The sequence below is a fragment of the Coturnix japonica genome, chromosome 2 (assembly GCF_001577835.2).
Source record: "Coturnix japonica isolate 7356 chromosome 2, Coturnix japonica 2.1, whole genome shotgun sequence".
Taxonomy (NCBI): domain Eukaryota; kingdom Metazoa; phylum Chordata; class Aves; order Galliformes; family Phasianidae; genus Coturnix; species Coturnix japonica.
This window is the reverse complement of record NC_029517.1, coordinates 62807363-62830215: the sequence shown is the minus strand read 5'-3', so window position 1 is coordinate 62830215 and position 22853 is coordinate 62807363. Positions and strand designations below refer to the sequence as shown.

General features: G+C 49.6%; 2 protein-coding genes and 1 long non-coding RNA gene across 11 annotated transcripts in view; 1 reads left to right on the top strand and 2 right to left on the bottom strand.

Annotated features, from left to right (window-relative positions):
* PHLPP1 (PH domain and leucine rich repeat protein phosphatase 1) overlaps positions 1-2550 on the bottom strand; it is a 123726-nt gene extending 121176 nt beyond the window's left edge. The window contains exon 1 of the mRNA XM_015854511.2: positions 1458-2550. Within this exon, the coding sequence (XP_015709997.2) occupies positions 1458-2550 (1093 nt within the window). The remainder of the gene's footprint in view (positions 1-1457) is intronic.
* LOC107309602 lies at positions 2461-22772 on the top strand. 2 transcript variants are annotated; one of them, XR_001553248.2, is made up of 3 exons: positions 2461-3093; positions 8635-8720; positions 8901-22772. It is a non-coding gene; the product is annotated as an uncharacterized LOC107309602 (long non-coding RNA). The 2 variants fall into 2 exon arrangements; XR_004306329.1 differs by having other exon boundaries at positions 8635-22772.
* ZCCHC2 (zinc finger CCHC-type containing 2) overlaps positions 10949-22853 on the bottom strand; it is a 50037-nt gene continuing 38132 nt past the window's right edge. For 7 of the 8 annotated variants that reach the window (XM_032442962.1, XM_032442965.1, XM_032442968.1 and 4 more), the window contains one exon: positions 22558-22769. The gene's annotated coding sequence lies outside the window, so the exon portion shown is untranslated. Of the gene's footprint in view, positions 20996-22557; positions 22770-22853 lie in introns of those variants that run through there. The other variant, XM_032442963.1, reaches the window with a different exon arrangement.

The following is a 22853-nucleotide window of genomic DNA, read 5'->3' as shown; positions in this document are numbered from 1 at the left end:
GAAATCACTGGCTGGATCACCTTACTTTGTTTGGAATTTTTAGCATTGTTTCAGCACTGAGATCTTCCAGCCTTAGAACTCTCTCTCCCCAGAAACAGAGAAGCATAGCAGTTATCGCTGCGTTCTCTTCACACTCCGAGGGGATTAGGGAAAAGAATTCTTTATAGATGCAAAAGTGCAAAGAAACCAGCCTCAGTTTATGCCGTTTTACATCGGTACAAGACTAGGATCAAACCCTACTGAGATTGCTTGCAGGAAATTACAATGCAGGGGGACAGAGCTGCTGGTTGCTATCCATTGGGACAAGGCAGCCTGCCTAAGCCAATGAGCCCAGGGCAAGCAGGCAAGCACTGCTAAAGCATTCCCTCGGGTATTCCTGGAGGATCATTCAATCAAAAAGGTGCTTCCAACACCCTCACCCTGCAGCCAAAATAGACTCCCTCATTTGATGCATATTTCTTTTTAAGTCTCCTTCCTTTCATCACCCAGCAGAAAAATGAAAGACCATAAGGATGTCGAGAGGAGCTGCCAGGATAGTTGCAGGAAGTCAGCAGACGACATCCCAGCAATGCTTCCTTCACTCTTTTGGCTGGAAATGCTGCGCTACAAGCACGGGATCACAGGTGTTTCAGGTGTTGATCGCAGATCCCCCCAAAGAGATAAAGTTTTCAAAGAAACGCTGCACTTTTGAAGCGCAGAGGCACGCTGCCATGCTCTATGGAATTACATAACGCATTTGCATTCATTTAATCCTATGTACGCTTACAGATTTGACTCGTACAAGGAAGCCCAGGGCGCACAAGCTACGTTAGCCATTAGGCTGCGACACCGAAATCAAGCAGCCGCATTCAGCAGGTCGAATTCATCACTCAACGCGCAAAAGCTCCATGCAAACAGGCGTCGCTGAGCTCCTAAGGCTGACCGACGTCTCTTGCTTCTATTTCCTATAGAATTCAGCCTGTTAGAACAGGGCAACTTAAAACGGCCGCCGGGAGCATGAGAGCAGCGCTCCCTCCAGCACCACCTGCTGAACCCCACCCTCGCCAGCACCGCCAGCCTTCCTTCATCACCAGGACGCAGCAGTTATTTCTGCTCTTTTCCTATCTAACCCCGACCTGTCAGCTCCTCGGCTGAACGCCGCTCGGTATCTTCGCACGAGAGATATTTTTAAGCCCCCGTCAAAGAGCACCGTTGCATAACGGCGACGTGGGAGCTAACTTTCCCACCGACACCGACACCCCCCGAAGCCCCGTCACCGAGGCTGTACGGAGAGGGGGGCTCTCCCCTCCCGTGACGAAGGCTGCGGCAGCCCGTTCCCAGCACAGGAGGCGAGCAGCGGGCTGTGCCCGCAGGAACGCATCGCCCTCACGGTGGCCGCGGCGGGGACGGCGGCTCCCTTCTCCCCCCGCCCCCGGCTCCGCTACGAGACGGCGTCAGAGCGAAGCGTCCCGACTCACCGGCGTAGAAGCGGATGAGGCAGCCGGTCTCGGCGTCCATGCCCTCCTCCTGCACCCGCCACAGGTCCCGGAAGCCCAGCTGCGAGAGGTAGTCGTTCTGGATCTGCAGCGGCTTCTCGTGGCCCTCCAGCCGCCGGCTGGTCTCCCCGTGCAGCTGCACGAACAGCGCGGGCGGCCCCGCGGGCACCTCCCGGCCGCCCCCCGCCTCCGGGGACAACTCTCCGGGCGGCGGGCGGCCCCGGCCCGGCCCCGCACCTGCCTCCGCGCCGTCGGAGGCCGCCGGCTCCGCCTCCAGCTCGTCCGAGGAGGACGAGCCCCCGCCGCCACCGCTGCTGTAGGGGTCCAGGCGGTCGGAGACGCTCTCGGCGCTAGGGCTGAAGCTCTCGCAGTCGGAGCCCGCCGGCCCCAGCTCTCCCAGCAGGGAGGGGCACGACAGCGGCGGTCCGGCCAGGTACAGCTCCGCCGGCGGCGCGGCGGGGTTCGGCGAGACGCCCTCCTCGGCGCCCCCCCGCCGGCTCCCGGGCCGCTCCCCTTCGGCCGCCGGCTCGGCCGTGCCCGCGGCGGGGCCTTCCTCCGGCGGCGGGGGCTGCGGGCCCGCCTTGCCCGGCACCCGCACCACGCCGCCGCCCCGCGGGCCGGGCTGCTGCAGGCGGGCGGCCACCTCGGCCGCCGTGGTCTCCAGGGTGCAGAGCACCGGGCGCAGGTAGCGGTTGGCGTGGCGCTCGTAGACGTGCACGCAGCCCCGCTGCAGGTCCCGCCGCACCCAGTCCCGCTCCGGGGGCTGCAGCGGCTGCAGCTGGCGGGACGGCTTGGGCAGCAGCGCCTTCCTGTCCAGGCTGCGGGTGCCCAGCGGCGCTCCGGCCGCCGAGAGGTTCCTCTTCAGCCGGCCCCGCCGCAGCAGCAGCGAGCCGCCGCCCGACACAACGGGGGCCGCCAGCGCCGCGGGGGGAGCCGAGCCGCCGGCCGCCCCCCGCCTCCTCCGCGGGCCGCCGGCCGCCTCCGCGCCGCTCTCCGTCGCCGGGCCCTTCCCGCCCGGGGAGCGCTCCGCCGCTTCTCTCGCTCGCTGCTGCTGTTGCTGCTGCGCGGGCTCCATCGCCCGCGGGGCCGGGGCTGCCGCCGCCCTCCTGCCGGGAGCGCCGCTCGGCCGGCGCTGGGAGGGGGGAGCCCGAGCGGGGCGAGGCGCCGCGCCCCGGGAACGAGGGGGGGGGCTCAGGGCGCAGCGTTCCGCCGCTGCCCCCGCGCCGCGCACCCGCCTCAGCCCCGCTCCCCGGCCGTCGCCAGCGCCATGAGGGAGGCGGGCACCCAGCGAGCCCGGCGCCGCGCCCGCCCGCGCCTCATGAATATGAAGTGGCCCCGCCGCTCGGGGGAGGCGGCGCGATGTGACGGCACCGCTCGCGCGGCGGGGCGGGGCCTCGCCCGTAAACACCGAGTGACGGCAACATGGCGGAGCGCGGTGCTGCTGGGGAGCGTAGTCCGCAGCCATTCCCCACACAGCACGGAGACTACAAGGCCCGGCGGCCAGCGCTCCTCGCCTTCCCGCCTTCTGCTCTCTCCTCAGGAGAGCGCTGCCATGACTACACTACCCCCATCCCATCCTGCCTGCATATAAAGTTGCTTTAAGTGAATGGCTGAAATGGTAAGTTACAATGAGATCAATGCAATTAGCACATAGGTACCAGCTCTCATACCGCAAGGACATAACGCTGCAGTGTTTATTCAGATAATCTGCTCGTGCTCCTGGGGGTGTTTTAGCTGAGTGAGGTGGGTTGGAAGTGGCTGTATCTGCCTGAGCTTATTCCTTACTAATACCCTTTGTAAAATGGCAGCCAAACTTCATGCCAGAGGCTCATTGGAAACGCTGTGTTCTGTAGTAAAGCAGGGGTTCTGGTGCAGCGCTGAGTGCGTTGCAGCCCGATTTGCTCTGCTCCCCACAGACCTAAAACATGGAGATCTTCAGGTACATCTCAGGAACGCAGAACTGGAAGGGAGGTTTCCGGGGACATCAGGTGTGCCCCCATCCCTGGGATCCCAGGTCTTTTTACCTAGCTGAATGTCCTCTCAAAGTGAACAGAATCACAGAATGACCCGGGTTGGAAGGGACCTCAAGGATCATGTAGTTCCAAACCCCCTGCCTGGCAGGGCCACCAAATATACACATTTACTAGATCAGGTTGCCCAGGGCCCCGTCCAACCTGGTCTTGAACCAAGTGGGTCTGCCCGCAGCACCACCCGAGTGGTCAGGAGCTTTCTTCCACTTTTTGTTCTGAATTTACACATGGCTGGTTTGTACCCACATGTTCACGTTGCCCTTTGACTCCAATAGCTTTTTTAGTTTTTAATTCTGAGTGTCTGCCCCCAATGTACTTACAGGCAGCTGCTGTATCCCTGAGCAGTCTTTCCTAGACTAAACAAAGTCCTTTTGCCTCCCAAGGCAAGATAACGTACACAGTGCAAGAACACTGGTGGCGGGCACCCCGTTCCCAGGGACACTCAAGGTCAGGCTGGAGGGGGACTCTAAACAACCTGATTTAGCTGTGCGTGTCCCTGTTCATTGCAGCAGAGTTGGACTAGGTGACCTTTAAAGGTCCCTTCCAACTCAAACGATTCCGTGATGCTATGATAACGCAGAGTGAAGGTCATTTCAGTAGCCTCGGGTCAGGCACGTGGTGGGGTGAGATGGAGGAGCTCCTGCCCAGCCCTGCACGATGCTGCGAGCCGGCGAGGGGCTGAGCTGACCTCGCTTCTCCTGCTGCTCGGGGCCTTGCTCATGAAGGGCTTTAGGCAGTTAACAAACCAAGTAGCAGCACTGAGGTCCAGAAGGTGGAAAACTGCTGGGTTTGTCTCTGCTCTGTGCAATTTGCTGGGGAGCAGGAAGCTGCACTGAATAGTCAGGCAGTGATTTCTGTAACAACCCAGCATCTCCAAACGCTGGTGGTACAGAGCCAGGTTGTTTTTGCTTTATGCAAGGAAGTGCATTTGAAATCTTGTCATTACCTGCACATTCAAATTGAACTCTTAGGCGTATGAGAAAACGGTGCCATTCTCCATTTCCTAGTCACTGATCAATGCTTTTTAACTCTCTTGGAATCGTGAATTTTGCAGCGAATTAACTACTGCTGTGAGATGTGGGAATGGAGCTTCTGAAATTGCTTTTTGTCAGGAGGAAGTGGGAGGCTGAAAGGCACATCTTCCTTTTCTAAAGTTTGATCGATGGTGGCTATTTTGAAGAATGGTTAAATGAAACAGGATGGTTTGCAATCTGCAGTTTTCCAGCTGGAGTCTGGCAACCTTCGTGAAGAGTTTTATGACTGTAGGAGCTTTCTACAGAAAAATAAGGGAATAAAAAGTAATTTATCACAGATTACTCTGATACCGTACCAAAAGTCTTTATAGCAAACGAACAAACTGTACGTGCCTGTAGACACTGGCAGGAAAACACCAGAAGGCCTTGAAACTCCACAGTGACTTTTGTGTAATATACCCAGTTACCAGAGCCAGAGCCTTTGTAGAACCAGTTTTGCCATAAGCTATACTCAAAGAGAATTTCTAAATCGTATCAAATATGCAACAATTGCCCAATTTGTTTTTTTTGTTTTGTATTTAAAGAAAGCCTATCTATAAAGCATGCCTTCGTTAAATGGGAATTACTGAATCCTCACTCCTCGACTGTAGAAAACTTGGCTGACGAGACAGTTCTGGATGAAAAGCTCGGATGCGCACCGAGAAATGCTAATGTGGGAAAAATTCTATTCATTCTTCTTCTGCTATAAGTCATCATCAGTGGCACTGCTGAACGTTCATCCGTGATTTAAGAAGAAATAAATCACCCCAGTGATTCCAGTTAACGCGTGAAGTTAGGGAGGGAGTTTAGAAAGAAGGAATTTCATGTCCTTTAACGCTGTAAAATACTAGGGGGCTTGTTCGGCTCTTTTTAGTAGCCTGTTTTTCTAGTCTGGGGGATTTTCCCTACAGACATGGAAGCAAGGGACTGATCTCAATGTCAAAATACTCGAGCAAAAGACAAAACATTTGCCACTGTGGAAATAATTCAAAGAGCAGGAGAAAGATGAGCAAAGGGCCCGTTTCCAATCGGACCATTTAATAATATCCTTCTTTGTAAAGGGAAATTGAATGTCTTCATACGGAAGCTCTTCTGACAATAATACTTAATTTTATCAGCAGTGAATGATTTGCAGTCTTTAAAATGCTAGGTATGCACCTGTATGCCTCATCAATCAGTGGGCTGTCGCGATTGTAGGAGCAAATTGGGTATGCACATAACAAGGAACAGAAAATTTACACTGATTGCTGCTCCAGCTGTGAGCTTAAACACAACAACGCGTGTGCTCCGGGCTGCTTCTGCTCATCCGGGATTGTAAGGTCTTCAGCCGAGCAAGGCATTTATGATGGTGCTTATTCAACAAAACTCTTAATTATAAATGTGCTTTTAGATTCAGCATACGATTAAGGACTGTTCTTGAACAGAGAAGTTTCCATTAATTGATGCCTGAAATAGAGTCAGCCTTTAAATTATCTAACAGGTTGCACTTGTGTTTATATATTCAGGAATGGCAGAGTTGCATTGCCTGCAGGCTTGTTTGTACTTACAGCCCCCTAAATCATTTTCAGCAAGGCTTGATCTTGTGTTTCTAATTCCAAAACCACTTCCACTCAAGTTATATCAACAGCACTAAATGTTATTCAGCTCTACACCTCAAAGCACTATGCAAAAATATCATTATTTCCATGCTATGGGAAGAGGAGTAAAGAGCCCAGTACCTTCCTGGCTGCACGTTAAGCTTTCTAGAAGGAAATGGGCAGAGCTCAGGTCCCCGCATCCTTCAAGCAGGACATGAGGCTGTGAAGCACCTTTCTGGCTGAAGGAACGTCTTGTCCCTGCTTATCTCGGGCTGGAGCTGGGCACGGCACTCCTGTTGCAGTGGTCACTTGGCACACAGCATTATCAGCATTCTTCCAGTACCTGAAAGGTGCTTACAGTGAGAGTGGGGCAGGTCTCTTCTCACTAGTGACAAGTGACAGGACGAGGGGAAATGGCCTCAAGTTGCACCAGGGCAAGTTTAGGTTGGATATTAGGAAGAACTTCTTTACAGAAAGGGTAGTTAGGTACTGGAATAGGCTCCCCAGGGAGGTGGTTGAATCGCCATCCCTGGTTGTGTTTAAGAGCCATTTGGATGTGGTACTTATGGACATGATTTAGCAGAGGGTTTTTAGAGTTAGGGTACTGGTTAGGCTGCGGTTGGACTTGATGATCTTCAAGGTCTTTTCCAACCTGGATAATTCTATGATTCTAAGATTCTATGATCTGCCAGCAGCGTGTGGCTCTCCCATCGACAAAGAGGAAGGTCTTTACCCTTGCAGTGCTATATATTCTAAAGTCATATTAAAACCTGTATTAAAATGAAAGCATTCTGTTACAGATTTTGTTTTTCGCTTGTGTTGATATTAATTGCAAAGCTAGACCTTCTAATTCCCAGTGGGTTCAGCAACCTCTACACACTAATCCTCTTACTGCATCTTTGGCTCTTCCTTTCTCAGCTGCATTTTTGTTTGGTAATTTTTTAAAGGACAAAGAACTTCATTTTCAGTTGGATGTTAATGCACTGAAGGATTCTCTTCCAGAACTCCTTCCATGTAATTATTTCATTTCATCTTTCATGCTCGTATGGCTTCTTAAACCCATTTTGTTTCTGAGCCTTATAACTCCTGGAGGTATAGTACTCATCACCGCTGATAGAGATGGATTATGGTGGATTCATTAAGCTGAAAACAGCGCAGAGACTTGGATACAGTGTTTTTACACACTATATAACCCTAAGCAGCACATCTGAAGTGACCCAGGAGATCCAAACATTTTTGGTATCAGTTTCTATGCGGTTAGTCATCTCCCACTGATTCACTTGGAAGTGTCTCGTCCAAGTGACAGCACTGCCTGTTGAAGGGCCATACGTGAAGATCTTTCACTAAAGCCGAGCATATTTTTCTTCCATACTGCACATTTGGCAACAAGGCTGGCTGAGGAAGTGCATTCCTCTTCTCCCTTATATACATCACTTTAGTATGATATGCTGCCCTGTGACTCTGGGGCTGCCCTGGCAGCCGAGAGATGGAAATGCTCTTCATTAACAGGAATCATGCCTTAAGAATCTCAGGTATTTCTTCAAGGCAGTAAAAGTCTATCTCCTAAATACACGTTGTTTACTTGTGAATGAATATGCACTGATGTGAGAACAGCGCCATGGAAGATAAACCTTCCAAATATGTTCCTGATTATTTATATCAGTACAGAGTGCTATCAATGGCTGCATAACAGTACACACATAACAGTAACTTACTAGAAGTATGAGCACAGATGCACATTATGCACTTTGAGGGAATTATTTAACTTTATTTCTTGAACCTGAGAGGTGTATCCTGTTAAAAAACAACAACAACACAGAAATCCTCCAAGGAGCTTAATAAAATAAAGCCACATTGTCAGGATCAACCTAGAAGGTAGTACTAAAGTAGCCATCTCAGCAGTGGAAGCGTAGTTGTAGGGCCGTGCATGAAATTAAGAATGCCTTGTGTCTGCAGACGGGCTGCTGGCAGCGTTCACACTCACAATGATCTGGCACAGCTGGCCTGCCAGGATTTCTATCTGATGGCTGAATATTTTGTGCCATGCCTTTCTTGGCTGCCTTTTAATACTTTCTCCATATTAGATAACACAGCACACAAAAACCTCCAGCAGGTTCTCGCGTGATGGGTAGGAAACCATTTACCACATCCTTCCCCCCACGCTATGGCACTGCTTTCAAAAAGCATCGCCTTGCTTTAGCCAGAGCTCTGCTGCCTCCTCTCCATCACATGCCCTGAGAAGAAAGGCACTCACTCGTTACCTCTTGCTGGCTGCAGTTCTCCATTCTCCAGCACATGCAGAAAGTAGTGGCTCAGGCTGTGCTGACTCTCCCTCCATCCTTAGTGCCATGGAACGGTTTTTGAAGGAAGTGATCACGCTGAGCCAGTGTGGCTATGGAGAGATGGAGGCCACAAAGGCATGATGTTGCCGGAGACCGAAGGAAGCCAGGTTGTTTGGAAAGTCTCCACATGACTTTGTGTTGGAGCAAACACATTCAGTGCGCATTCAGCTGAGATGGATGCTTTTCTTTCCTCTAAGGTCTCTTTGCTGACATGCCTCGAGCAGAATCATTGAAGAGGTTGGGCAGAAGAGACCCTGGAGGTCATCATTCTGGGAGCACCAAGGTGAGATCACATTGCCCAGAGCCTGGTCGTACACAAGGCACAAGTCAGGCAGGGCTCTGCAGGCTGAAATTAGCAGCCTGACTCACAGGACAAAAAACTCATAGTCAATGAGATGGCTGCTGAATGCGCATTACAACAGATTGTCAAACACAGAACTAACCAAGGGCTCCTTTCTTTCAGGAGCTGAGGAATAGAAATCATTTATGACATTTCCAATCTATGTCCTCTCAGGAGAATAAAGGTGACCACAGAGGATGAAACCACTGGTCTTGCCAGCAATGTCCTGCTGAAGGAGGCTGTGACCGCAGCACGCCAAGGGGACATGCAAGCAGTACGGCAGCAGGCAGTGTGGGACAAGCAGCTCTAGAAACCTTTCCCAAAACTGCCACAATGGGATGCTGGCTTCTCCCCAACAGCCCAAGAGTGTAAATCCCTTCCAGAGCCCTTGTTTATTTTTATGTATGCATTACGAGCCCTCCAGCCCTCTTTCAAATCCTGCTAAGCTTTTGGTTGTGGTGACACTCAAGAGGAATGGATTCCACTGAGTAATTGCACGCCACGCAAACATTTATTTCCTTTTTATCAGTTTTAAATGCATTCCTTTTCAATGTAATTGAACGTTCCCTTGTGTTTATACTGTGAAAGCGAAACCAGCAGCATGTGTTTATGAGGGCATTTGCTGGACAGAGGCTGAGCCTGGCTTCCCACAGCTCCAAGCCGGGGGAAATCACACAGAGAAGAATAAGCAGATCAATGGTTCGGTTTAAATCAAACTCAACAGCAATTTGCAACAAAAGGAAAATCTTATTCTCGAGTATTTTCATAGGAAAATTAGTCCTTATAACAGAAAAAAGATTATTATTTTTTTAATTTTTTTTTTTCTATTTTCCATTCAGGGATGATTTCATACACTTCCTCCTCTCTTTAAGGGAAGAATCAAGCAAACACCCTCACCCTGGCCCTTTGTTCCAGCTGGAAAACACACTCAAGAACACCTCTTACTAAAGGGGCTAATTAAGCACATGATCCCTTTTCCCTTCTCATAAAAGCTGCTGGAAAGCAACCCGAGCAGTGTCCTTATTACAGCTGTGCCCAGAAAGCTCCTTCCTTGGCAGGGAAGGGCACTTGTGATGGCAAGACGAGTCTGTTTCCACATTCCCTGATGCGCTGGGGTGGCATCACACCTTTACACACTGCTTTACCAGGGAACAGCAACATGGGCAGGAGTGTTTATTTTTGGTGTCACGACATTTCTGCAGATGTTACAGGCTCAATTATCCCGCCGCTTCAGCCGTAACATCGCATTTGTCTCTAAGCTCCATTTATTTGGCTGAAACCCTCTAGTTGGAAGACGCTGCCTTCTGTAAGCTGGAGCTTCAGCACGGTAGAGCTTGACAGCTACCTTTGGTAAGGAAATTTATCTTTTTGGATTGATTCCACAGCACAGCTACAAATCGCGTTTGGCAAACAGTTGAACAAAACAAGCTTCTTAACACGGAGTAAAATATACCTGCTCATTCTTAGACTATCCAGTGCTTTAAGGCAGGCTCATTAGTCACAAAGAATAAGTCAGCATTCAGATAAACGATGCTTCTGCAAAGCAGGAGAAGCATTCAGCATCACCACGGGAAAGGTGAGTGTCACTGGGTGTCGGGAAACAACACAGCACATCCCACAGCTCCTGAGTCACAGCTGGGAAATGCAGCACAGCACTTATTCCGTTCTGAGGTCGACCGTGACGAGCTGTGTTGGAGTGGTGGGTGACCTTAAGAAATGGGGATCGCTTCCCTCATTTTGACTTCCTGCTTTTGCCAACTTCATAAGCACACCATGGTCACCATTCTTTCCTGTATCACCTTGTGGAAGAGAACTGCACGTCCATAATATGTATAACATAAACATTTTAAACACTTTCTGAGCAGCACACGTAATGTAGTGTAAATGAAATTGAAAATAACTAGGGATAATGAGCCGAGCAAATAATATAGAAACCAGCCAAATGCTAAGCCAAGCAAGGTAAAGCAAACACTTCAAGAGAGCTGAATCATTTGCCTTTAAAATCTACCTGAACATGGAAATACATCTCTCTCATTTCCCCTGCTTTATGAGCGCACGTATACGCGGGTTGGTAAGAAAGCAGGAGCTGCCGCTGTACCGCATTGCCACCTATAGCGAGATGTGGCACCTTTCTGCTATTTCTTCACAGAAATTCAGCAGAACGACAAGGAGAGGAGACACATTAAAGTTTTATTCCATTCGTGGCAGTATTCTCCAGAGGAAACAGTAATAAATTCCCTACAGTGTGACTGTCTAAATAGATTATCCAACAATTATTATTAATTATTAATTATCCAGTGACTCAGAAGCCACCCCGCGGCTGTCTACTGCAAGAATCCTACAGCTTTTGCAACCTAATGATATGATTTTCCAAATTACGATGTCGCAATGCTACGCCATATGAAAGGTTAATGGGAGACGGCGTGATGAAGTGATACGAATGTCTAAGGTTGTACTTGGACTTCCTGGCAGCAGGTTGTGAAAAAGCAACCCGAGCAAATTCAGTGGAAAACCAGTTAACATACAGATTATTACAAGGACTGAAATGGGAGTTGAAGGCATTTTAAAGGGTCTGCAGAGGGATTTGTGAAAATACCTTAAAATAGTGCAGTAGGTGAGAACATCTTTTTCTCTTCTGTTACCCAAGGGCACTTCTTCCAACCCAGCGTCCAAGTGGCCAGGCTGAGAGCTGTAATTCACATTATCTATGCACATCCTCGGCTGCCCATGTTTACCACACAGGAAAACAAGATTGATTTCTCATTCTTAAGCACATTTGTAACGTCTGTGCAAATGAATGTAGGACACATCCCAGTAAGATCAATATTTATGCAGCCTACTTTGGAAAGAACAAGGGAGTTGCTTCAGCGCGGCAGGGGACCTACTCATTGGCTTTCCTGCAGTTTCCTCTTTTCCTCTTTTTCCACACAATTTGCCTGCTGGGTGCTCGCTGCTGATTAAAAGTAGTGCTAATGAAGGGACACCCCCAGGCCACCTGGAGCAGTGGGACCCCATAAGGCTGCACAGCCACATACAGCGCCCATAGCTCCTGTCCACAGCTTCCTCCAGCCCCATCCATCTGCTTCTCTGTGGCTCACGGCTGCTCACACTTCATGCCACTTGCAAAAGAGCAGCAATCAATTATCCTAATTAAATGCAACGATGGAATATTGAATACCGGGGTTTATTTCCTGCTCTAAAGGTTCACGTCTTTCACATGCGCTTTCCCCGTGTTGCTTGTCGCAGCTGATCTTGTGCATTAATTCTGTGTTATAAACAGAGAGGGGAGAGTGAGTGGTACCTGCAATAAATCAAAAGGCAGAAAGGAGGCATTAAAACATGCCAACCTTTCCACAGCGTGCCAGTGTTTAAAAGCATCCCCAGCAGCATTTTTTCCAGCTCTCATGTCCCTGGCTCGTAGGAGGCTGCAGCTTCACCAGTTGCTGGCAGAAGGTGGCCTCTATGAATTGTCTTCTTTCCGCCCTATTTATCAGGAGACTTTTTTAACCCTGACTGGAATAAAGTTAGAGGCCGTCAAGCTCACCTGCTGCCATGGGTTTCTGCTGAGCTGTATGTGTCTTTAAAAATGAACTGGAGTTCAAGATCAGCAGCTTCATAGCATCCATACCCTCTGATTCACGGAGCTGGTTTAATGCTCCATCCCATAAAGCACACCTTGCAGATATAAAACCCATTCACAGCAAGCGTTAATTCTTTTTCCAAGGGGCTCCGCCATGATTCTAGCACTACAAACTCCAGGTTATTAACGAGCCTTCATTTCCATGGCTGTACCACCGAAATGCAGCATTGGCAAATAGAGCATTGAATGCCTCTGCTGTAAATAGTTCAATTTTCCTGAGTAGCTAACTAGGCAATAAGAGCCCTGTCACTTCCATGTTGACAAAGTATCTTCGTTACTAAGTAACTATAGAGATGTTTCTCTTCTTCTTGACGTAATTACAAAGTGCCTTTCATTAGCTCCTGAAAACGCTCAGGCTCAAAGCATAATTCCTACAACACGCTTCCCTGTTTGCAGGGAATGCAACTTACGGTGACCTATATCAGCTAAGAAGATTTCCTACTTATTTCCCAGCTCCTATAGCCCCTTACAACCAGGCTGAGAAATCTGCAGCCATCTCCCAGACCGCCAGCTCAGCCCCCACTGGTTTTGCTGTCTATATAGTTTCAACAGATAATTTTTCCTCAATGTTAGGTGACGACAGAGGCTCCACCACCTCCCAGACATGCTGTCCTCCACCCCGCTGCCCCGACTGGCTGTACATGTTAGATTTTCCCCCAGTGACCAGCCTGAAACTTCCTCACTGCCTCATAGGCAGAGAAGGGCAATTCCATTCCTCTCTTTGGCATGTTGCAATGGCCTTCTTTCCTCCTTCAGGCAGACAACAGCTCAAGGCAGCTTTGCTTGTCCTCCATCACATCTTACAGATGACTGCTTGCAGCTCGGACTTTGTTAGCCGGGTCTCCAGGTATCCGAGGTCAGAGTATAGCTGCCATCCTGCAAATAACTGACTCCTGTATGGCTGCCAACGCACAAATAGCTAACTTCTGTACAACCTCCTCTGCCTTCCTCGCTAGGGGCACCTGCCCTCATTCTTTTGCCATTGCTGTTAATTGCATCATCTACCCACAGGCAGCTGATGCTTCAGGGAAAGGAAGTCAAACATGAAAAGCGCTGGGCGTCCCTCCCACCAAAAGGAAAGCAGCCAAAGATCTCCCATTTCAGCCCATTTATCCACCATTACTGCCTGTACGGCTGCTCTGTGGCTGCTGGCAGTCCCGATGCCCCATGCTAGTGGCACCTGGTTTCCACCTCAACTCTTCTCCCACTCCTGTGCACTGTGGCTATGCTTGGCACCATCTCACCAGCTCGGTGTGTATTCTGCCCACTCTGACCGCCTGGGCTGGAGATGGATGAGGACAACAGCTAAAGGGAGCAGGAAGGGGCAGCAAGCTCTGGGGCCACCCACAAGCCCAGCAATCAACCAGCCAGTTCCAAAGAAATCCACCTTTTCTTCCTTCTCTTTGGATGACAAACAAAAAAGAAACTTACATCAATGCGGAGCTGCTCTCTTCCTTGTTTACAGAGATCCCTACCTGCAGGCAATGGCAGACTGTAAGCCCTGTCACATGGCTGCAAGCCTGAAGGGATTGTGCCAGGCCCTTGCAGAGCGTGCAGTGAGTAGTGCCACTACTCCATCTCTACACCCCTCTTTACTCCAGTTAGTATCACCGGCAAAAAATAAATAGGAAAGAATGTTTATCAGCCTATGGAAGATTTGTCCCATTTGCTTCAGCCTACACCTATCCATGGAGTTAAACATTTATTGACCCCTGTGCAAGTGCAGCCAGAGAGCTGAACTAAAGCTGAACGCTTCCAAAAAGAAGCCAGCTTACGCTGCCAGAAGATGTGGTGCTCAAAGGAAATTAAGATGAGCAAGATTGCAAAACTGGGATGCCTGCACTTGCAAATTCCTTGCAACAGGTCCAACAATTACCTGCCTGGTGCTGTTGTTTTACCTTTTGCCTACCACTGGGTATGTAGTTAAGCTCATTCAAGTGTGGCACTGAGTCACCTCATTTGTCTGCAGCTAGTTATTGGCCATTATAATAACAATAGTGTGATACATGCGAAAGCACGCCAGTATCATGTGGATGCCTTCTTCCTGGAAGCATTCAAGGCCAGGCTGGATGGGGCTTTGAGCAACCTGGTCTAGAGGGAGGTGTCCCTGCCTATAGCAGGGGTTTGTAACTAGGTGATCTTTGGTTCCTTCTAAACCAAACCATTCTATGGGTCTATGATCCTATGATCCTACAGTCCTATGATTCTGCGACCATGGTGGCTGTATTTGGTATTCTGTCCAGCTGCAGCATCACCCAACAAGAGCCTGGTTGCAAAACACTCGTGGTTGAATTCAGAGCAATCTGAGGGGCAGAGTGGAAAGCTCAACCACATGCAAACTCACCTGCATTGTGCTTTCATCCTCCTTAAATGCAGATGAGCAGAGCCCAGGGATTTTTTCTTTCCATCCAGATTGGATTTGGGAATAAATGATGTGTGATCTTCCTCAGGGACTGGGACTGGGACTGATGCTCTTTCATATCTTCATGGCCAGTGGGATCAAGTGCACCCTTAGCAAGTCTTCAGATAACACCCAGCTGTGCGGTGCAGTCAACATGCCAGAGGGAAGGGACCCTTCTGTCTGAGACAGACAGACCCAATCACACTCAAGCAGAAAGCCCAGGAGAACTTAATGATGTTCAGCAAAGCCAAGTGCAAGGTCCTACACCCGGGCCCCAGAAACCCCTGCTATCAGTACAAGCTCGGGGAAGAAAGGATGGAGCACAGCCCTGATGAAAAGGACTTGGGAGTACTGGTGGATGGGACATGAGCTGGCAGTGTGCCCCCACAGCCCAGAAAGCTGACTGTATCCAGGGCTGCATCAAGACAAGCGTGGTCAGCAGGGCAAGGGAGGTGCTCCTGCTCCTATACTCTGTGCTGGTGAGACCTCACCTGGAGTACAAATCCTGGTCGCATCTTCCTCTGGCACTTGGTGCTGCTGCTAAGAAACATTCAGATCTCAGGTTCTGAGAAGAGTTTTTTGCCAGGTTTTTAAGAAAAGTAAATACATGGAGAGAGAAAAGTAATTATATGTATCATATAGATATGTCTATGTGAGACGATCACAAATTCTTGCTGATGATTTACTGTCACGAAAAGCAGAACGAGTGTCAGCACTGTCTCCTGTGAATACCCTGGATGAGATCTTAAATCACAAGATTTTGCCTTTCAAATGTTCCTCATTGCAGCAAGCCCCGTGTTTACCAAGAAACATCAGCTATAAAGAGAGCAGGCTCTGTTTGCTGCAGCAGTATACCTAGAGCAATTGTTTTGTGGTTTTGGAAAATCCCTTGCTGTTTTCCCTGTATATCTGGAGAACAATTCCTTCTTGCCAAGACAAAAGGAGACAAAAGCTCAGTCTATCCTAGAACCACGCTGTATGCTTAACTCAATTATAGAGATCTGATGTACAGCGCCAGGGCTGCAGACAAGATGTGAAACCTCACGGCCTCTCTCAGGATTGAGGACAGCTCCTGGCTCAGCTTTTGTTGCAGTAATGCACGGAGCCCTGGCACGGAGCACAAACTAAGATTCATTGATAGCAGTTTCAGCTCCAGGGGCAAGGAAAAGTCACATCAGAACAATACACTTCCTGCCCTCACAGATCATTCTACCCACTCAACCCCAGAGCCAGGCTCTCTTTCCACCAGAGCTGCCTTGCAAGGGTCTGGCAGCGTCTTCTCTCCCGCAGAAGCAACCAGGTGGTCACAGCGGGACGTGCTGCCCTGCATTGCATGAATGGGCCCTGGGAGCCCCTGACATATAGGGAGAAAAGCAGGACTTAGTGTCCTACCCCAGCAGACAGCAGGTATTTGTTAGCAAGTGTTCCTCAGCCTATGACAGGCAGATTAATCTTGATGTAAAACAAATTAAAACTCTTTAATCTCTGTCAGGATGGTTTCTGTGGTGCTCACACAGGTAACGTATGGAGTTTTTAGTGGCCTGGGCACGCTTTGCTACCTGAAATCAATTAGTCAGAGTTCCTTGATCTTCAGCATGGGATCCTGCCATTGCGCAACTCTGGAAAAACCTCCCGTTGCACAATAATATTTGGTGTCACCTCCATCTACAATACAACCGTGCAATCAAGGTGTATTGCGAGCAGCGGCCTATTTGTACATCACACATACCTCTCCCTGCCCGCCTGCGTACAGCTGCACATACCAAACACTGCCTGCCTGCTGGGGCAAACAGTGGGCAACCCTCCTTTCTGCACGGGGTGAGGTGTGTGAGGAAAATGAGGTCAGGAGCTGAAGTTTGTCCCTGGCCACCCTGTTACGTATATAACCACCAGCGGGGAGGACATTTCACATAGGGAAAAGATGACTGGCCCTTGCCCCGAAAGACTTCAACCCCACACATTCCCTGCCCCAAGCGAACCTTTCAGAAGAAAATATGAATCACCGCACAGTGATTTGACTCCTTACACCATCCCCTACTCAATAGGGATGGCCATCGGACCACGTCATCTTACAGATACGTATGGACCAGCCCTCACCTCAGAGCTCTCACAAGTGGCCCTTCTCAAGGCATCCAAGCTCTTACTCCCACCGAAACCAGAAGGAAGAATTCAGCCTTGAAGATCTGGCTTAAACAAAGCAGGAGATGACCACACAACAGGTTGCATAGTGGTGGAGAAGACGGCAATCCTGATGTCTCCTGAGTCCTGGCCTTCTGCTCCTTATGCCCAGGCTCATGCCAGAATGTTTAATCTCCCAGGAGCTTACGCTAAGATTGCTGTGTTTGTTTAAATTTTAAAATGAAACCTAATCCCCTACAGGGAAGCCTACATCACCGGTTGTTTTTCTTCCCCCAGCCCGGCCCAGAGGCAAACAACCCCACAACTTCTCTGCAGATCTGCTGCCACAGAGGACGTGAAATATGATTTTCTTGGTTGTTTTTTGTTGTTTGTTTTTTTTTTAATCCCCTTTATTGATTTTTTTTCCTGGGTTCATGAAAGGTTCACAATGGAGAGTGATGGTCCCGTGGGTATGACTATCCATTTTAAGTGCCTTATTTTGCTTTAAAGCATTGGAGGGTGGGCTGCAATAAGAGTATGGTCAGAAATGCCCGAGGGCTTGTTCCTGCCCAAGAGGCCCCCACCATTTTCACTTAAAACACGCTTTTGACCTGATTTAGTTAGAGCAGCAGAGAGGGCAGCAGCCATTTTACCTCAGCATGGCACATTCATTTCACAGAACTCAGAGGGATTGCGCTCCACCATCGGTGGAGGGAAGGACACTTCCTTCAGGTCCTACCATCCCATTCCTATCTGTGACCATCTGATTTGTTTTCTGGACACCAAGAGGTTGGGCTCCATCCCCAGTGTGTGTGTCACAGGGATCTTCTGGCCATTGAACCTTGGGGACCAGGGCCAGATTTTGGAGAGGGCAGGGCTCCTGCCAGCACTGGGTGGCAAGCGGCCACGTAAGGTCATGTTTTGGCCACCACAGAAAGCAGACCCAGGAGCTGAGTGTGGGTGTGGACCTTGACCACCCGCATAGCTGGAACATTACCCGCCCAGTTGCCCTGCTCCACATCTGCTGGAGATGTGACCTGGTTTCCAAGCCACCTCCTGGCTCTTGGTCGCGACCCTTTCGGTGACCTCGTTCTTGGAAGTGGTTAGGGCACGTAAACTGGAACGGGAAAGGGGAAAAGGTGAACGTACTGACAGAAGACTTGCAGCACAAGGAACCTATCTGACAGCTTCAGCCTAAAGAAATGCCACGTGGTGACCTTACCATGTCCCACTGGACTTGCTCTAGTGGGTCAATGCCCCTCTTGTATTCAAGGAGCCTGTAACTGGACACTATATGCAAGATGTGGCCTCACTAACGCCATTTGTAGATGCATTTTCCACACAGATGCTCGCAGTTTGTTTGAGGTGGTATATTCTAACTGCTTTTAATAAATTTAACGGATTTTCTCATCTACATATGCTGCAGACTAATGCCAGGCATATGATATTTAAAAGGACCCTTCCACTGACCCCACAAGGCTACACCCATCTTATCTGGTTTCTAATCCTGAGAGATACAAGGCTCTGGGACAACCTTCTACTGAGAGAAGAACACAACCCAGCCTAATTACCTCCATAAAGGAGCTGTGGTAGTCTATAAGCTTACGGGAGAGGTGAGCAATGATAGAGGCTGTGCTTTCTGACCCAGGAAGGCTCTTCCTTCCTGCAGAGGCAGCCTCATTGCCACTGTGCTTCGAATCCCCTGCTCTCAAGGTCTTGCCGGACAGCCCTTGGATAGGCAGGATGTCCTACAGCCGAACTGTACCTTGGCAAAGCTGCTTAGTATTCATCCTTTGGGGCCCATTTCTGTCTATCCTACAGGGCAAGGGCAATTCACGAGGAAGAAAAGGCATCTTATAAAACATAAAGTGTTTTGTTGGCTCCTTCTTTTTTTTTCCCAAGGAAGCCTAGAAGGCAGTGACAAGATGCATGAAGAGACTGTTTATGTGGACAAGCAGCATGGCCTATTTAAGAGCCAAGTGAAAGAGTCATTATTCTGGACTCCCATTCTGATGTTAACCAAAAATAAAAAATGTCAGGATTTGGCAAAAAGACCACACACAGTCAAGGAAGCGGCGCTGGCAGCAGGGAGGTGAGGCGAGCAATGGGCTCTGAATGGGAGGCCAATGAAAGTTGAGTTTCCTGCTTGAGAAAACATCGACCCGGCGCTTCCAGGAGCAATTGACACAAGCAGAAAGCACTGAAACACTTGTGCGAGGCAGAGCAGCTGAGTACAGAAGTGAAGCCAATTACTGCTGCGGTCGGTTCCCCCTTCAGAGTAGTTGTGCACAGTGAGGGGTAGAACTGTCCTGGATTTCAGGCCAGCCAGTCACACAGCTTATATGGCAGCCCTACGTGGCACCTCGGGCTGGGTGCACAGCGGAGTTGCCCTTATCTGCTGTAGTGCAGTTTGGTGGGTCTAAGGCAGGGGATGAATTTGTTCTGGCGTTGATTTCAGGGTGGAAGCCTCAGCAGAGCAAACACAGAGCAGTTCATGCAGCCAAATGACCCGGCCCTCCACCACCATTTGCTCCCTCTGCTTTCTGGCAAGTTCCTGCAACGTTTTTCTGAGCCGGAGGCCAGAATTTCTCAAGCACCTAAAATCATGCTCTGTAATCAACCTGGCTTGATTGTAATTGCTGGATTTCTAATACCAGACCTGCACGCTATAGTTGTTCAGCCCTCCGGTAACAAAGGTCCTCGGCAGAGCAGTGGTGACTCAGCACACCGCTGCCCCATTTGGCACAATTCAAGCCTGGATTCCCTCCAGTGGGGGGGATACATGCTATGACTCGTGCTTAGCAAATAACTCAGTGCTCTCACCCCACCTTCCCCACCTTTTCCCCGGGACCACATTGAGAACACAGCCGTGTACCCACATACTTACAAAGAGGACTGATTCCAGAGCTCCACCCCACAGCCCCATGCCCATCTTTTATAGGGGCACAGATGTAGCCCTGGGCTTCTAACCCACATCTTCCACCTTTCCCTCAAACCAAATGTCCGCCGTGGACAGCATGATTTGTGACTCCAGCCTAGCAGTACCTCTGTTTACAATGCACACAAAAGGGGACAGAAGTATCTCTGTGTCTCATAGAGATGGAATTATAATTAATTCCAGAGGATTCCTAAGTGCACGGATAATTTGGTCTTTAGGAGTATTTAACGTGCTGTAGCTACAACCTTGAAGCACTATTTGGAAACCTAAGCAGGAAGAAAAGCCCCGCATGGATGTTTCCCCAGGAGTGCAGCACAAGGTGAGTTTCCACAGGAGCAGGACAGGGCAGGCTATGAGCACCGCCCTCCCCATGGGCACTTGGTACCTTTGCCCCTTGATCCGGCTGCGAAGGACATGAGAGGGGTGTGGTGAAGGATCTCCATGCTGATGCCAGCTCTGAAGGCAATGTCCCACAGTCTGGGTTTCACACGTTTACACAGAGCACTCAGACACACCAGTGGTGGGGCTGGGAGGTCACTGTTGAGCCCCCCAAGCTGTGCCAGGGACATGGTTTAGTGGGGAATATAGGTGGTAGGTGGGTTGTTAGACTGCATGACCTTGTAGGTCTTTTCCAACCTCAGTGATTCTGTAATTTCACCTAAACCCTACAACAGGCAGAGAGCACAGCTCCACTCCCCTCTGATGCCTCCTGCCCCAGAGACAGGGCTGGACCTTGTCTCCTCACCACCGTTAATGCTCAACACATGTGAAAAGGCAAGGCCAGTCTGCTTGGTGCTGGGAAGTAAATGAACCAGGGGAGTGAACTCATCCCTAATTGCACTGCCTGAACTTTTAGAGCTCTAAGAGCCAAAGCATGACATCATCCTAATGTGACACGATAACAATGCAGAAAAATGATTGCAAAAATGAACAGATAACTCTGAGACAAGACTTACAGCCATGTTAACAGTGACATCCAGCAGCATCAGAGCTGAAAGTGAGGGTTTGGAGGTTGACCCCATTGCTCCACTGGAAGCAAGCAATGCAGGACATGGTAGAGATGGATGTGGTTTGAGGCCAAAAATGAGAAGATGAGACCCAACATAGCCAGCACTGTGAAACTGGAGATAAACAGGTGAATAATGTTGTTTTTCATTTGGATAACTGTGGTAACATTTGCTCACCCCTGGTGCTACCCAAGGCCCCACCTGTGAGCACCTGACCAAAGTCATTATGCTCTTAAGAGACGAAGCAAAGGGCAGGCAAAATCTTACACTGAGAACCAGCACCTTGTAGGCTGATAACACCTCAGACAGGTAAAAACTCACTCAAAACCCATCTGCATCCACATCTGTATGTCGGTGCCATGGGATCATTGCCCCTCGTTGTCTCAGAGAGGGAAAGATGACGTTATAGATCCCATGCAATGACAAACACTGGAAAATGAGTTTTCAACTGAAATGATTTTATCTGTGAATTACATCTATGTGTTTTGCTTTCTCCGATACAGCAGTGAAACCCGCCCTCTTTCACCTGTCCTTGCTCCCTCAGGCTCAAATGTATTTTAATAGGTCTCAAATGAGCAGCAAAATACATAACCGCATGGTTTAATAGCTTCCGTACTGCTACAGAAATACTTGCATAGAAGTGTAGCTGGAAAGCCCTGTTTGCTTCACAGCTGGCTAAATCAGCACTGTGTCATTCTGACTTTGCATTTGTTTCATGACTGAAGGATGAGAGTATCTGCTATGGCATTTGACCTGAACCTGCCTTATTTAAGGCAGGTTCACTGACTCTAGTGGCCATATTTCAAGCAGCCCCAGTCAGGGAGCCAATGCAGTGCAGCATAAGAGGAGCAATGCAGGGGTACCAGCAATGCAGGCCCACCCAGGGACCCTTCAGCCACAGCCAGGACTAGGTGTGTAGGCCCATGGACAAAACAGGGCTGCTATGCAGGCTATGGCAGGGGGGTGCAGGCTATGGCAGGGGGGTGCAGGCCCCAGGAGGCTGGCAGGGCCATGAAGGCCTGTTAGTGCTCTCCAGCACCAGCTCTTTGAGTTTGGTTGGGTTTTTGTTGGTTTGAGTTTTATTTTCACATGAGCTTTGGCTTGTGTTTTCTCCTGTCCAGCACTGAGGATCCCTGCCACCTCTCCCTCTCCATCCTCTGAACTCCCACATTTCCTTTCATCAAAGGCACGGTCAGCTGTAATAACAATCCTGGCACAGACAAAACAGTTACCCATGGCACAGCAGGCACACACCTCAGCAAAGCAAAGCAGCACTCAGAGCTCCTAAACTGTACAGAAACAGAATTAATTTTGCTAAGGGGCTGAGGGCATTTCCCAGCTCTCGGGTGGCAGCAGGAGTAACCCGGTGTATTATGTAGTATTTCAAATGTATTATTAGTCTCTTCTAAGGCCACATAAAGTAGCCCCGTGTAGGTTGCAGGAGGCTCCAAATTCCCATTAGGTGAATGAGATGCTCAGCTGCTCTGTGCTTCAGTGCACAATTCAGTTACCTTTGTCCCACACAGACTCAATCACCTACTTACTGATCTTTGCTATGAGCCGGATCCGAGCTCAGAAATCCAGTGCAGTGTGAAATTGTCTCACCTTAAGCCTAACCCAGTGCCCAATGGCATTTTTTGCTGCAGCTCCCTCCCCCTCCTCACACATTCCTGCCGTTTTCATTCAAGGTTTTTATTTCATACGGTGACAGAGGCCAAGACATTTGCACACACGCTTTGAGGTACCTGGGAATCATCGTCAGAGCACACCTCACAGCAGATCTGGACATCAAGGAGCTACTCGAGTCCCGTGAGGTTTTCACCCGAAGCCCCGCCACTGCTCAGCTGCCCGCTCTCGTGCTGGGGCCTGCGCGTGTCCTGTAAGAGAGCTTCAGAGAAAGGAAAAGAGTGTTTTGATAGCGACACGATTCTATCCATCTTACTGCCTACTCTATGCATACAAGTCATTCAGA